The 13,245-nt window shown below is 42.2% G+C and overlaps 1 protein-coding gene across 1 annotated transcript in view; it reads left to right on the forward strand.

Annotated features, from left to right (window-relative positions):
- CLRN3 (clarin 3) overlaps positions 1 to 609 on the forward strand; it is a 13,817-nt gene extending 13,208 nt beyond the window's left edge. The window contains exon 3 of the mRNA XM_008053509.1: positions 274 to 609. Coding sequence (XP_008051700.1) covers positions 274 to 545 — 272 coding nt within the window. The 3' untranslated portion in view covers positions 546 to 609. The remainder of the gene's footprint in view (positions 1 to 273) is intronic.
- Positions 610 to 13,245: the final 12,636 nt, after the last annotated feature.

Below are 13,245 nucleotides of genomic sequence, written 5' to 3' on the forward strand. Positions count from 1 at the left end.
GTGCTACCACGCCCGGCTGATTTTTTGATTTATTGTAGAGATGAGGTCTTGCTGCCCAGGTGGGTCTCGAACCCGCAGCTCAGGCAATCCCCTCACCTCAGCCTCCCAAAGGCGTGGGATACATTTCTTTTACACTCTCTCCAGTGGTTACAAGAGTACAAACTCCAGTGTGGAGATCCAATAACTGCCCATAGAGTGCATATTCCATAAAGAAAATAAGTGACATTGAAAATTGTATCGCCGCGCCACTTCTCTTTTTAATTTTCTTTTCAGCATCCTTCATTTTTGTGGCCATGATACTGTTTGTGGGGAACACCCAGTCCAATCATCTCTCCGAAGAGTTGTCCCAGACACTTTATCCAACGGTCACTAGCAAAGGAACGGCCCACAGTTACGGATACTCATTTTGGCTGATACTGCTTGTCATTTTTCTAAATATAGTCACCATTGTCATCATCATTTTCTACCAGAAGGCCAGATACCAGCGGAAGCAGGAGCAGAGAAAGCCAATGGAATATGCTCCGAGGGATGGAATTTTATTCTGAATTCTCTCTCGTGTGATTTTGACATGCTGTCTGTTCTACTGCCTGAGCGGAAACTGGTGAGTTTATTTGGACAATCAGCATGGTGAAGTGACTGTCACTGGTGATAGCTTTTGTGCTTCATGACACTGTGTTCCTCATAGACACTGAACCCTTGAAAAGAGTTTTTCCCACAAGGTTGGAGACAAATGAATTGCAAAGATCACCAGTCTATGTCGTGTTCAAAGCAGTGAATGCTCGTAAGCGAAAGCATTCTTCTGACCCGGTCTGACTATTTGAAATAATAAAGGTTTGTATTATGCACCTTTCCTTTGAGTAGCTCAAAGCACTTTAGCATCTCTGACCTCCTTCCCCTCAGGAGGGACCAGGTATTTTTATTCGACTCTTTGAATGGAGACTTCTAGGTACAGAGGGATTCAGAACTCATATTTCCAGGACCAGGTGCTAGGGGCAAAGGACAGACTTCAGAGTCCATGACTCGGTTCTTTGGACTCTCAATTGCTGATATAACTCAAACCCATCCATGAATACATGTACTCAAAAGTGTTCCTCACACACATTGAAGTTTGAGAATGGGGTTTGAGGAGGGGAGAGATTAGAAGTGCAAAGATCAGAGAAAGATAAAAATGAAAGCCCTGTGGTCTGTATGCTAAAAAGGCTAAATGTGTTTTTGGTTTAACAAGATTGTAGTGAATTTAGTCAGAATGGAGATGAAACATTGCAGCAAGTTCTGGCCACCACCCTGTCAACCAGCCCTCTGCTGAGTTACTGTGGTATGGACATGGGTGTAGTTGGTCAGATGTAAGTGTATCATCCATCAGCAGACTCCTTCCCACCAGAGGTAGAGGAAAAAAATGGGTTAGAACACCATGGCTTGCAGGCATTCATTCCCCAAGTTAGAGCTGGGCAAACATGGAACACAGGGCTTGGGTAGACCTTTGAGAACAGACTGGATGAAATTGGTTCCCAGTTTCAGAAGAAGCCAGTGAGTAACCAGGAAAATTTAAAAGGATACCAGAACAGATTCAACCTACTTTGCCAGCGGATATTTTCCCAAAAAACCACTTTGAGAATGTTTTGAACTTGACTCTTTCACAAGTTAGCCAGGTTGAACATTGATAGGATTCTGAAATGATCATCTTTGATCACATGTCTATGGAACTATAACCGAAAGGAGCAGAATTCCCTGGGTGTAATTTGCAGAGCAGCAGCTCTTTGGACAGAAGAATAAATCGTTTATGAGGCTATTAGGGATTAATGACCTGCTTACTTATTATTAACACTCCGTCTTAGAAATAATATTTTTCCAGTTGTATTGTGCATTGGATACCTGGAATGTAGCTAACAGTACTAACCAGGGTATTTGCCCCCACGGAACTTACTGCTGGGAAATCAAGGCAAACATTCAAAAAGTAATTGCTATATTTTATTTGAAACAAACACTTAGTCACAAAATTGTGCTCATTCTTTGAAAGGTTAGTTCTCTGTCACTTCTTGCCCTAAAGTCCTGTTAATTCAAAGTTGCTGTAATAAATTAACTTATGAAACTTAGAACATACTTTTAAAAATCTGATCACCAACAGTGAAAAAATTTTAAATTATTTGAATCTGGAAGAATTTACATGTTTTGAAAGTTTGAATTTGTTATCAGATTTTGATAATATGAACATGTAATAAAGAGCAAATTGATACAGGTAACAAAACCACCCAAACGGTTGCAGATAGGCATTCATGGAATGTGTGAGTGCAAATGGAATCATATAATAGAAAGAGAACTGAGTTTATGCATCTCAGCACTTGAGCAGAGCCTGGTTTTCTTAGGGAACAAATGGTATTAGTTCTTATATCAGATGACCTTTAAGGAACCACTTGAAACAGAAATCAGGTGCATGGAACTATGTTTCACAATTTGGGAGATGAAGGGAATGCCCCCCATTTAACATGTTTTAAGGCAGAAGACAACGAAACTACATGTTCGTAGTCTATAGAATCCCTGTAAAGCAAGGAGAAGACTGGCGTACTATTCACAAGCACATGCGGCAATGAAGGGTACCACACAGGCCTCCTTGCCCCAGCCTACATGAGATGGGTCTGTTAGGAATTGTTCATAGCCCAATGAGCCTTTTTTTGGTCAAGGAAAAAAAATGTTACTGAATAGTAATTTGCTGTTCTAAAACTACCTAATAAATGTACATTCTCTTGCGTTTGTTGTAATGGGCTTTATTTTAATCATCTGTGAAATGAGATAACAAGAGCAGGGTTAACTCACGGGGCTGTTGTGAGTGAATCATAACAAGGTGCTTAGTGCCTTTGACAACCTGGGGCCACCTTCCTTTTTCACCTGATTCCCTAGAACACATTAGAAACTGTAAAGGTGAGACCAACTACTGCAGGCTGCATTCATTCTTCTCGACTATAAACAAACAAACAAGCAATGAACACGAAACTGAAGCCCAGAGGGGTCAGTAGACTGGCCAAAGCCAACAAGTGACCGAGGAGAACCAAAAAAACAGGTCTCTGGGCCCCTTTAACCTATGCTTGGTGCAGTTCTACCAACATTTATGTGCATGAGGTGGATAGTAAATGCACAAATGTTGCAGGAGGTGAAGGATGCCCCCAGCTTTCTGAAGAACCACAAAATCCTCCTCTGAGTGTGTGGAAGGACCATGTGGGGAAGACCTGCTGGCCTACCTTGGGTTACACCCATGGTCGCCTGAGAATTAATTGAAACACACTGTTTAGTTTATTTAAACCAGGGGTCCTCAAACTACGGCCCGCGGGCCACATGCGGCCCGCCGAGGACATTTATCCGGCCCACTGGGTGTTTTTGCCGCCGCTGCCTGTGCTGCCTAGCAGCCGGCTCGTCTGGCCCGCAGTACACATGTGTGGAATGTGCATTGCACTCTCCGACTCCCTTCCTTCTCTCTGTCTCTCGACTCCTCCTCTCAGTCTAGACTAACTGATGCACATTTGCATCACTTGTTACGACTAGCAGTGACAAATATGGAGCCAGACATTGACCATCTCATTAGCCAACAGCAGGCCCATAGTTCCCATTGAAATACTGGTAAGTTTGTTGATTTAACTTTACTTGTTCTTCATTTTAAATATTGTATTTGTTCCCGTTTTGCTTTTTCACTTCAAAATAAGATATGTGCAGTGTGCAGAGGAATTTGTTCATAGTTTTTTTTTTTTTAAACTATAGTCCGCCCCTCCAACGGTCTGAGGGACAGTGAGCTGGCCCCCTGTTTTAAAAGTCTGAGGACCCCTGATGTAGACACTCAGCATGGTAATGTGACTGGGGTGAAAGGAAGGATGGCCCCTCCTCCCACAGCTCTGTTCTAGATAGTAAGTGTGACATTCCTGGTGTGTCCTGGAGCGGGTAAGGCCTCAACTCACCCGTTTTTGGGTCTCACTGTGGATTTTGTGTATTCACAATGAAAAGAGGCAGCTTGCTCAGGCAAAGGTGAGTAGTATCTGGTGCAAATAGTTAATTTTTAATCAAAAGGTGAATGTTTACCCATTTATATACTGCAAGAACCCTGCACACTCAGCTACTTAAAATGACACAGGTCCAGGGCAGCTGATGAAAGTCAAGGTCTAGTACTTGGATATGCACTGTAGACATTTTACATCCCTTTAATACACACATAGTGCCACTTTCAGTACCACATTGACTGGTGATCTTTCCAATGCATTTTCCCCAAACTTTTTGGAAAAATTCTTTTCAGGGGTACCGCAACTATGAAGACCACAGTGTCATGAAACGCAAAAGCAATCACCAGTGACAGTCACATTACCATGCTGAGTGTCTAAATAAACTAAACAGTGTGTTTCAATTAGATCCTCAGGCGACCATGGGTGTAGCCCAAGGTCTTCCCCGCATGGTCCTTCCACACACTCCAAGGAGGATTTTGTGGTTCTTCAGAAAGCTGGGGACCGAGAGACCTCCTGATGACCAGGGCATAGGTTTATTACAGCTGCGCTGGAGAAGGGACTGAGATTCGTGGGAGGTCTGCGAAAGTTTCAATGCCCCATGCAGTGTGGCACTGAGAATGCTGCAGACACTATTTGCCCTAGAGTTGGAGCTGCTTAATCTGTGATCTTTTTTAACGCGCTTCCTGCTCTCTGTCCTCCTGCTGTCCAGATACTCTGAAAAATAATCACAGCATCACTCAGGATTTCAGCCGATGTTTTACTTTAAAAGAAAAGAACTCGTCTTCATGGCAGACTTTAGACTGTGAAAGTTTCATTTTCAAAATGTTTAAATGTTTAGAAAACAAGGATAATTGAGGTAGAAATGTATTTTACAACCCTAAAAAAAGGGCACTTCTCGTTCCTCTCCTGCCAAGTGAAGGCCAGAATTTTTGTTTTTAACCTTGACCTTTAGTAGCATGACCTGTTCATCTGGTTATCTGAGTACATCACTTTGACAAAATATTCAGTTCATATAAGTCACTGTTCCCTTGGGAAGGAGTGCTTTTCCTTTTCTCATTCATTGCAGGGATATGGTGGGGTATATCGGGGTCTTCCAGAATAGAGTGAGGCCCTGTCTCCCAGGTATCAGGCTTCAGGACGTGTCTGTCCTAAATGCTGTACGTGTGAGATCCCATTGAATCCTCACAGTAAAAGTATGTGTTACTTTCTAATTAACCTTATTATAAAAATGACCTACTAAGGCTTAGATTGGTTAATTAGTGTGTCCACCCTCCCAGGACAATAGAGAGGTGGAGCAGAGATTGCAAGGCAGATCCACTGACCAGCATCTCCAGAGAGGCACATGGCTGGGCCGATAACCTGGCAGTGGCACTATATGTGTATGAAATGGACATAAAAATGACCTTGGCCTCCGTCAGCCTTCACTGGACCTGGTCATTTTGGGAAGCTGGGTGTGTAGGATTCTTGCAGTGTATAAATGGGTAAACATTCACCTTTTGATTAAAAATTTGCTGTTTGCACCAGATGGTACACGCTGTCTTCCTAAGTGGCTCTTGGTTGTAAGAGAGACTAACTCTTCCTGATGACACCAATCACAACTGACAGCAGCAGGTACAGTGGAGAGAAGACATGCTTATGTGTGTTGAGAAGGATTTGAGTGTCTACTCAGTGAACACGTTTATGGAGCACTTGCTGCATTTAAAACACAGAAGCAGGAACTGGGATCCCAGTGACATATATGGCAGACGTGTAGCCTAAGGTGCGTCTGGACAGACAAACGTTGAATCCACATGACCAGGGGATGTCTGAAGCCGAACTACTGGGAACTGCGGAACATCTAAGGGAATGCTGAATTAATTGGGATGACTTCCTGGAGGAAGAGGTGGACTTGGCTCCACCTCAGACTCTGTGACACTGAGCCAGGACTGAAGCAGACCACAAAGATGATCTACTACAACCCACTGGTGATCTGTCTCCTAATCTGAAAAATAAAATAAAGGGTAGAAGAAGATTTGAGACCTCAAAGTTGTTTTTTTTTTCTTTTTGGTTTCATAGAGCTTATTTTTCAAAGAAAAATCTATATAAACTGCAAATGTGTACATGTCAAAGCTCCAGGTACTGCCTACAGGCCACATGGAATATGTGTCTTCTAGGGACTATTCCTGTATAACTCTTAATTTTGTATATGCTTTTATTCCACAAGTCATATAATGAGTTTGTAGTATGGGAATCTTACTTTGCTGTAGAGTGTTGTAGAAACATTCTCTTCAGCTTTTGCCTAACAAAGTCCAGTGAATGAATATTGTAACAGTCTGGTATATTCAGTAGGATATGAAAAATGAAGAATTCTTTAGCAAGAAATTTTGGTTTTCGCTTCATTTTTAATTTTGGTTTTCCTTCATTTTTCACTTATTACTATGAACTGAATTTTCTCTCCCCCAATTCCCATCCAATTTATTGCCTAACACTCAATGTGACTATATTTGGAGATCGGACCTTTAAGGAAGTAATTAAGGTTAAATGAAGTAATAAGGGTGTGACTGTAATCCAATAGAACAGGTGTCTTTATTTTATTTATCTATTTTTTTGAGTCAGAGTCTCACTCCATTGCCCAGGCTGGAGTGCAGTGGCACGCTGCTCACGACCACCACAGCCTCGACCTGCTGGACTCAGGCGATCCCTCCACCTCAGCTTTCCAAGTGGCTGGAACTACAGGTGTGTGCCACCACACCCAGCTAATTTTTGATTTATTGTAGAGTCGAAGTCTCACCATGTGGCCCAGGCTGGTCTCAAATGCGCGGGCTCAGGCAATCCTCTCACCTCCGCATCCCAAAGTGTTAGGATTAGAGGCGTGAGCCGCCACACCCAGCCTGGTGTCTTCATAAGAAGAGTCTGAGACACCAGGAATGTGTCTTCAAAAAGAAAAGGCCATGTGAGGACATAACAAGAAAATGGCCCTCTGTGAGGCCAGGAGAAAGTCTGAGGAGAAACTAGCTCTGGCAACATCTTGATCTTGGATTTCTAACTTCTAGAACTGTGAAAAATAAATATCTGTTTAAGCCCCTCGGTCCATGGTATTTTGTTCTGGTAGTCCCAGTAGACGAATACACTGACGTATAAGTAACAAAGATCCTGTAGTGTATCTTTGCAACAACTCCAGAAACTGGGTGTTCAAAGGTTTTATGCCGAGCATCCAGCTCACTGTGCCATGCCTGGCGGCAAATGTAGTTTATTTGGAAAAGTTTCTTAGCTATACTCTGATCCAAGTTCATTGACTCCGGGCAAGGGACAAATCGCCTCCTCACTTTTTCTTGGGAGGATCCCAAGATAGTTGGTCAGAGTGCACGAGTCTCCTTATAAGTGAGTGTGAGTAGGGATCAATATGCATGCAAGTGTGTGGGCAAGAGGGTGTGTGAGTGTCTGACTGAACGGGGACATGGGAACAAGTGGCCTGAGCTTTCCTGCTGAGGCAGCTGCCCCCTGCACTGCTACTTGGATCCCAGTGCAATCCACTGCCCAGAGACAGGCAGCATCTCTGGGGCACGATCTGGAAGAAAGCGGCGAAAAACAGCCAGCGTGGCACTGCCTGCCATCACAGCCACCGGCACCAGACTGGACACTGGCAGTGGGAACAGGGGAGGAAATGCAGAGGAGGAATTACCGACTGAGTCCTGGCAAAGGAGAAAATGCAGAGATGCCGTCACCACCTTTGTCTTGGAACCCAGGTGGAGACAGGCTCCAGCCAGCCCATGAGAACAGCAGAGCTACACCCTGAGACTGAAGGGTGAATTAAGCATCTCTCTAAGGTTGACTACTGTCAACCCAGAGAGGATATCCTGGGTGCAGTATCCCCAGAGAGACAGGAACGACTGGGAGACCCAGTCACCCCATCCCCCATATTGAATCAGTAGCAGGACTACCGGTGCTCACAGCAAATGGGTAGGGGTGAGTTTTAAACTAATTCAGTTCCCTACCCCCAGTGATTTGCAAGGTGTGTGGCTCATGTGGGAAGTGACTCGATCAGTGCACGCAGAGAGGGCTGAACCCAAGTGGATCTGTTGGGGCAGTTTGTAGCTTCCCCCTGGCAGTATGGTGAGCAGGGGGACAGATCTAGAGGTAGGAGACCCCCTTTCTGCTGGGAGCCAAGAGCAGGCGTACTTGGGTCATGCCAAGAAGGAGTCCAAAGTTTCAGAAACTGCCACAAGAGGGCACTCAAAGATTGCAAAAGTTTTTAAAAATTATTATTACTTTTTTTTTTGAGTTGGAGTCTCACTGTCACCCAGACTGGAGTGCAGTGGCGGCTCCTGGCCACCACAGCCTCGACCTGCTGGGCTTCGGCGATCCTTCCGTTTCAGCTTTCCAAGTAGCTGGAACTACAGGCACGCACTACCATGCCCGGCTAATTTTTTTTTTTTTTGATTTATTGTAGAGATGAGGTCTCACCAAGTTGCCCAGGTGGGTCTCGAACCCGTGGGCTCAGGTAATCCACTCACCTCAGCCTCCCAAAGCACGGGATTACAGGCTGAGACACTGAGCCCGGCTAATTATTATTACTTTTAAAATTTTTTTAAAATTTCCCCTCCTCTCTCTCTCTCTCTCTCTCTCTCTCTCTCTCTCTCTCTCTTTTCCTGGGTGTGAGCATTTTGTTTTGTTTTATTTTTTCTCTTTCTTCTTTTTTTTCATAAGGGTATATATGAGTGTGAAAGTGTACTCATATTGTCAGCTTTACTATATTTTTCTTTTTCTCTATTTTACTGGCTTGTTTGTCAGTCTGTTTGTTGGTTTGTTTTTCCTTCTTTACTTCTTTCTCTTCATTGTCTTTTTTTCTTCATTCTCTTTTTCAGTTCTTTTCTTCTCCCTTATGCTATTTTATACCCAGTGAATATACACACATTCTCATTGCATGGACATATTGTGAAGTGGAGGGAAGTGGATCTCAGAGGACCCTACACCCCAGTCAATGAACATTGTGATCCGTGGGCAGCTTTTGAATCTTAGCACCTCCCCCATTACACCTTATCCAAATCTCAAACTTGCAAAAGGACAGCACAGTTCCCCACCCTCAGCCTGGCTTCAAAATTGAACAAATCTGGAAATTTTGCCTAAGAAAGAATAAGAGGTTGAGTAAACAGAAGCAAAAACTATTCCCTCTCTTACAGAGCAATGGAAGTAAAGAGAAAAGAAAAATCCATCACAAGCTGGGCTCGGTGGCTCAGCCTGTAATCCCGCAATTTGGGAGGTCGAGGTGAGTGGATTGCCTGAGCCCGTGGGTTCAAGACCTGCCTGGGCAACTTGGTGAGACCTCATCTCTACAATAAATAAAAAATTAGCTGGGCATGGTTGCGTGCACCTGTAGTTCCTGCTACTTGGAAGGCTGAGGCAGAAGGATCACCGGAGCCCAACAGGTCGAGGCTGTGGTGGCTAGGAGCGGCCACTGCACTCCAGTCTGGGTGACAGAGTGAGACTCCAACTCAAAAAAAAAAAAGAAAAGAAAAAAGAAAAATCCATTACAAATGAAGAGAACTCAGTGAAAAGAACACAGAAGGACAATGTGGAGAATATAGACCTTGGAATTCAAACAGTGAAGAGTGCCCAGATCAACTGATCTCAGATCACAAATGCAAAGATCAAAGAATGGTTGGAGAAGATGAATAAGAACCAAGAAAGGCAAGAGAAAAATATGAAAGAATTAATTACAGAGATGTTACCCATAAAGAGTACTGTCAATGAAATAAATAATAAACTGACAAGCATGGAAAACAGAATTAACCAAGTAGAAGAAAGTATCTCAGACTTGAGGACCAAAATATGGAACTAACTCAATCTGTTAAAAACACAGAAAGGAAAGTTAAAATGCTGGAACAAAACCTTCAAGAGATGTGTGCGATTGTATTAAAAGACTGAGTTTATTCCTGATGGGTGTTCATGAAGCAGAAAAGGAGACAGAGAGCATGCTGGGGCAAACATTTTATTAGCTAACCCAAGGAAACTTCCCTCATCCCACCAGAGATGTGATCATCTAAGTGCAAGAGATTCAGAGAACCCCTGCAAGGCATCTAATGAGAAGATCAACCCCTAGACACAGAGTAGTTTGCTTTCAAAAGGTAGATATAAAGGAAAAAATCCTAAAGGCAGCAATAGAGAAAAGTCAGACTATCTACTGGAGAAGACCAATTAGAATATGAGCAAAAGCCGGGCTTGGTGGCTCAGCCTGTAATCCTACGCTTCAGGAGGCTGAGATGAGTAGATTGCCTGAGCCCAGGGGTTCAAGACCTGCCTGGGCAACTTGGTGAGACCTCATCTCTACAATAAATCTAAATGAGCCAGATGTGGTAGCGTGTGCCTGTAGTTCCAGCTACTTGGAAGGCTGAGGCAGAAGGATCACCGGAGCCCAGCAGGTCGAGGCTGTGGTGGCCGGGAGCGCCCACTGCACTCCAGTCTGGGTGACAGAGTGAGACTCCAACTAAAAAAAAAAAAAGTATATGAGCAGACTTATTTGCAGAAACACTATAGGCTAAGGAGACTGGGGACCAATCTTTAAACTTCTTAAAGATAAAAAATTCCAACCAAGAATTTCCTACCCAGCTAACCTAAACTTCATCAGTAATGGAGGATTAAAATCCTTCCCAAACATCCAATCCTTAAGAGTTTATGCTGCTTCCATGCCAACTCTACAAGAGATGCTTAAGAAGGTTTTAAGCACAGAAGAAAGAAAATAGAATGTGCATTTCACAAGAATGCAGGAAAACAGAGAATCAGCACAGTATACATCATGATTGCAAAATTGAAACCACACACACATATCAACCCCCAAATTAAAAGAAAACCAACCAACCAACAAACAAACAGCAACAATAAAACTTTATAAAAGATTCATGGCAGAGATAAACTCTCACATCTTAATAATCAGCCTGAGCATGAATAGACTAAATGCACCACTGATAAGACATAGAATGGCAAACTAGATTAAAAAAACAACCCAACAATATGATGTCTCCAGGAAACACATCTCACTACAAAGGACACTCGCATACTCAGAGTTAGAGGATGGAAAACAAACTTTCAGGTGAACAGAACACACACATAAAAGCTAGGAGTCACAATCTTAATATCAGATAAAACAACCTTCAAGTTATCAAAAAGTTTTAAAAATACAGAAGGACACTACATGATGGCAGGCTGAGGTGAGTGGATTGCCTGAGCCCGCGAGTTCAAGACCTGCCTGGGCAGTGAGACCTCATCTCTACAATAAAATAAAAAAATCAACCGGGCGTGGTAGCGCATGCCTGTAATTTCGGCTACTTGGAAGGCTGAGGTGGAAGGATCGCCGGAGCCCAGCAGGTCGAGGCTGAGGTGGCTGGGAGCGGCCAGTCTGGACAACAGAGTGAGACTCCAACTCAAAAAAAAAAAAATGTTTGAGCCATCAGCAAGAAATATTCATCCTAAACATATATACACAAAACACAGGAGCACCTGCTTTTATAAAGCAACTAAGTAAACTAAAAAAAGACATTGACTCTAACTCTATTATAGCTGGGGATTTAAATATCCCACTAATAAACCAGTCATCGAGGCAAAAAGTCAACCAGGAGATCCAGAACCTCAAATTGATGCTTGAACAAATGGACTTAATAGATACTTACAGAACACTCCACTCAATAACCATGAGATATATTTTCTTCTCATCACCACATGGAATGTGCTCCAAGATCAACCACACCTTCAGCCATAAATCAAGCATAAACAAATTTCATAAGATCAAAAAACTGCCATGCAATGTCTCTGACCATAGTGGAATAAAAATAAATATCACCACCAACAAGACTCCTCCAAATCACACAAAGACACGGACACTAAACAGCATGATACTGAACAACTCCCAGGTCAACAAGAAATCAAAACAGAAATTTTAAAAATTATTGGAGACAAATGAAAACAAAGACACATCTTACCAAAAACCCTGGGATACCATGAAACCAGTACTAAGAGAGGAATTTATGTCTCCATGTACAAACATCAAGAAAACAGAAAGATCACAAATAAACCGTCTAACAAATCACCTAAGGGAGATGGATAGGCAAGACCACTAAAAACCTAACTTTAGCAGAAGAATCTAGATCATCAAAGTGAAAGCCCAAATATGGGATATAGAAGACAAAAATATCATAGAAAAAGATCAATGAAACAAAAAGCTGGTTCTTTGAAAGGATGAGCAAGATTGACCCTAGCCAGACTGACCGTGAAAAAGAGAGAAAAAACCCAAATAAACACAATCAGAAATGCAAAAGATTAAGTTGCAGCTGACCCCGAAGAAATACAAAGGATTCTCAGAGATTACTATGCACACCTAAATGGCAACAAACTTGATAACCTAAATGAAATGGAGAACTTTCTGACATCACCAAATCTTCCAAGGTTGAAACAAGAAGAAATCAAGACACTAAAAATAGATGAAAAACAACCAAGAAAACTGGCTCCATCATAAGAAAACTATCTACAAAAAAAATCCTGACCAGATGGCTTTTTAGCAGAATTCTACAAAACACACAATGAGGGGCTGATACCAATCCTTTTGCAAGTATTCCAGGCAATCAAGAAATATGGAACTCTCCCCAAACCATTTTATAAAACTAACGATGTTGGTAATTTAATAGGTATTTCATTGAACCTGTAGATTGCCTTTGGTAGAATGGACATCTTAACAATTTTGATTCTTTCAATTCATGAGCATGGAATTTTTTTTTTTATGGCTTTGTGTCTTTAATTTCTTTAAGCAGTGTTTTGTGGTTTTCATTGTAAAGGTCATTCACTTTACAATGAGGTATGTTCCATCTATGCCTAAGTGCTCAAGGGTTTTTATCAAGAAGGAATGCTTGATTTTATCAAAAACTTTTTCTTCATATAGTGATTTAATCATGTGGTTCTTGTTTTTACATGTGTTGGCATATTTAATTATGTTTATGGTCTTGATAACAAAACCAAGTAAAGAGTCAACAGAAAAAGAGAACTACAGGCCAATATCCCTGATGAACAAGGATGCAATTCTCAACAAGATGCTAGCAAATTGGATCCAACAACACATCTCAAAAATTATTCACCATGACCAAGTAGGCTTCATCCCTGGGATCCAGGGCTGGTTCAATATCCGCAAGACCATAAACATAATTAAATATACCAACACATGTAAAAACAAGAACCACATGATTAAATCACTATATGAAGAAAAAGTTTTTGATAAAATCAAGCATTCCTTCTTGATAAAAAC

The sequence above is a fragment of the Carlito syrichta genome, unplaced genomic scaffold, assembly GCF_000164805.1.
Source record: "Carlito syrichta isolate Samal-C Ts95f unplaced genomic scaffold, Tarsius_syrichta-2.0.1 Scaffold288212, whole genome shotgun sequence".
NCBI classification, from domain to species: Eukaryota; Metazoa; Chordata; class Mammalia; order Primates; family Tarsiidae; genus Carlito; species Carlito syrichta.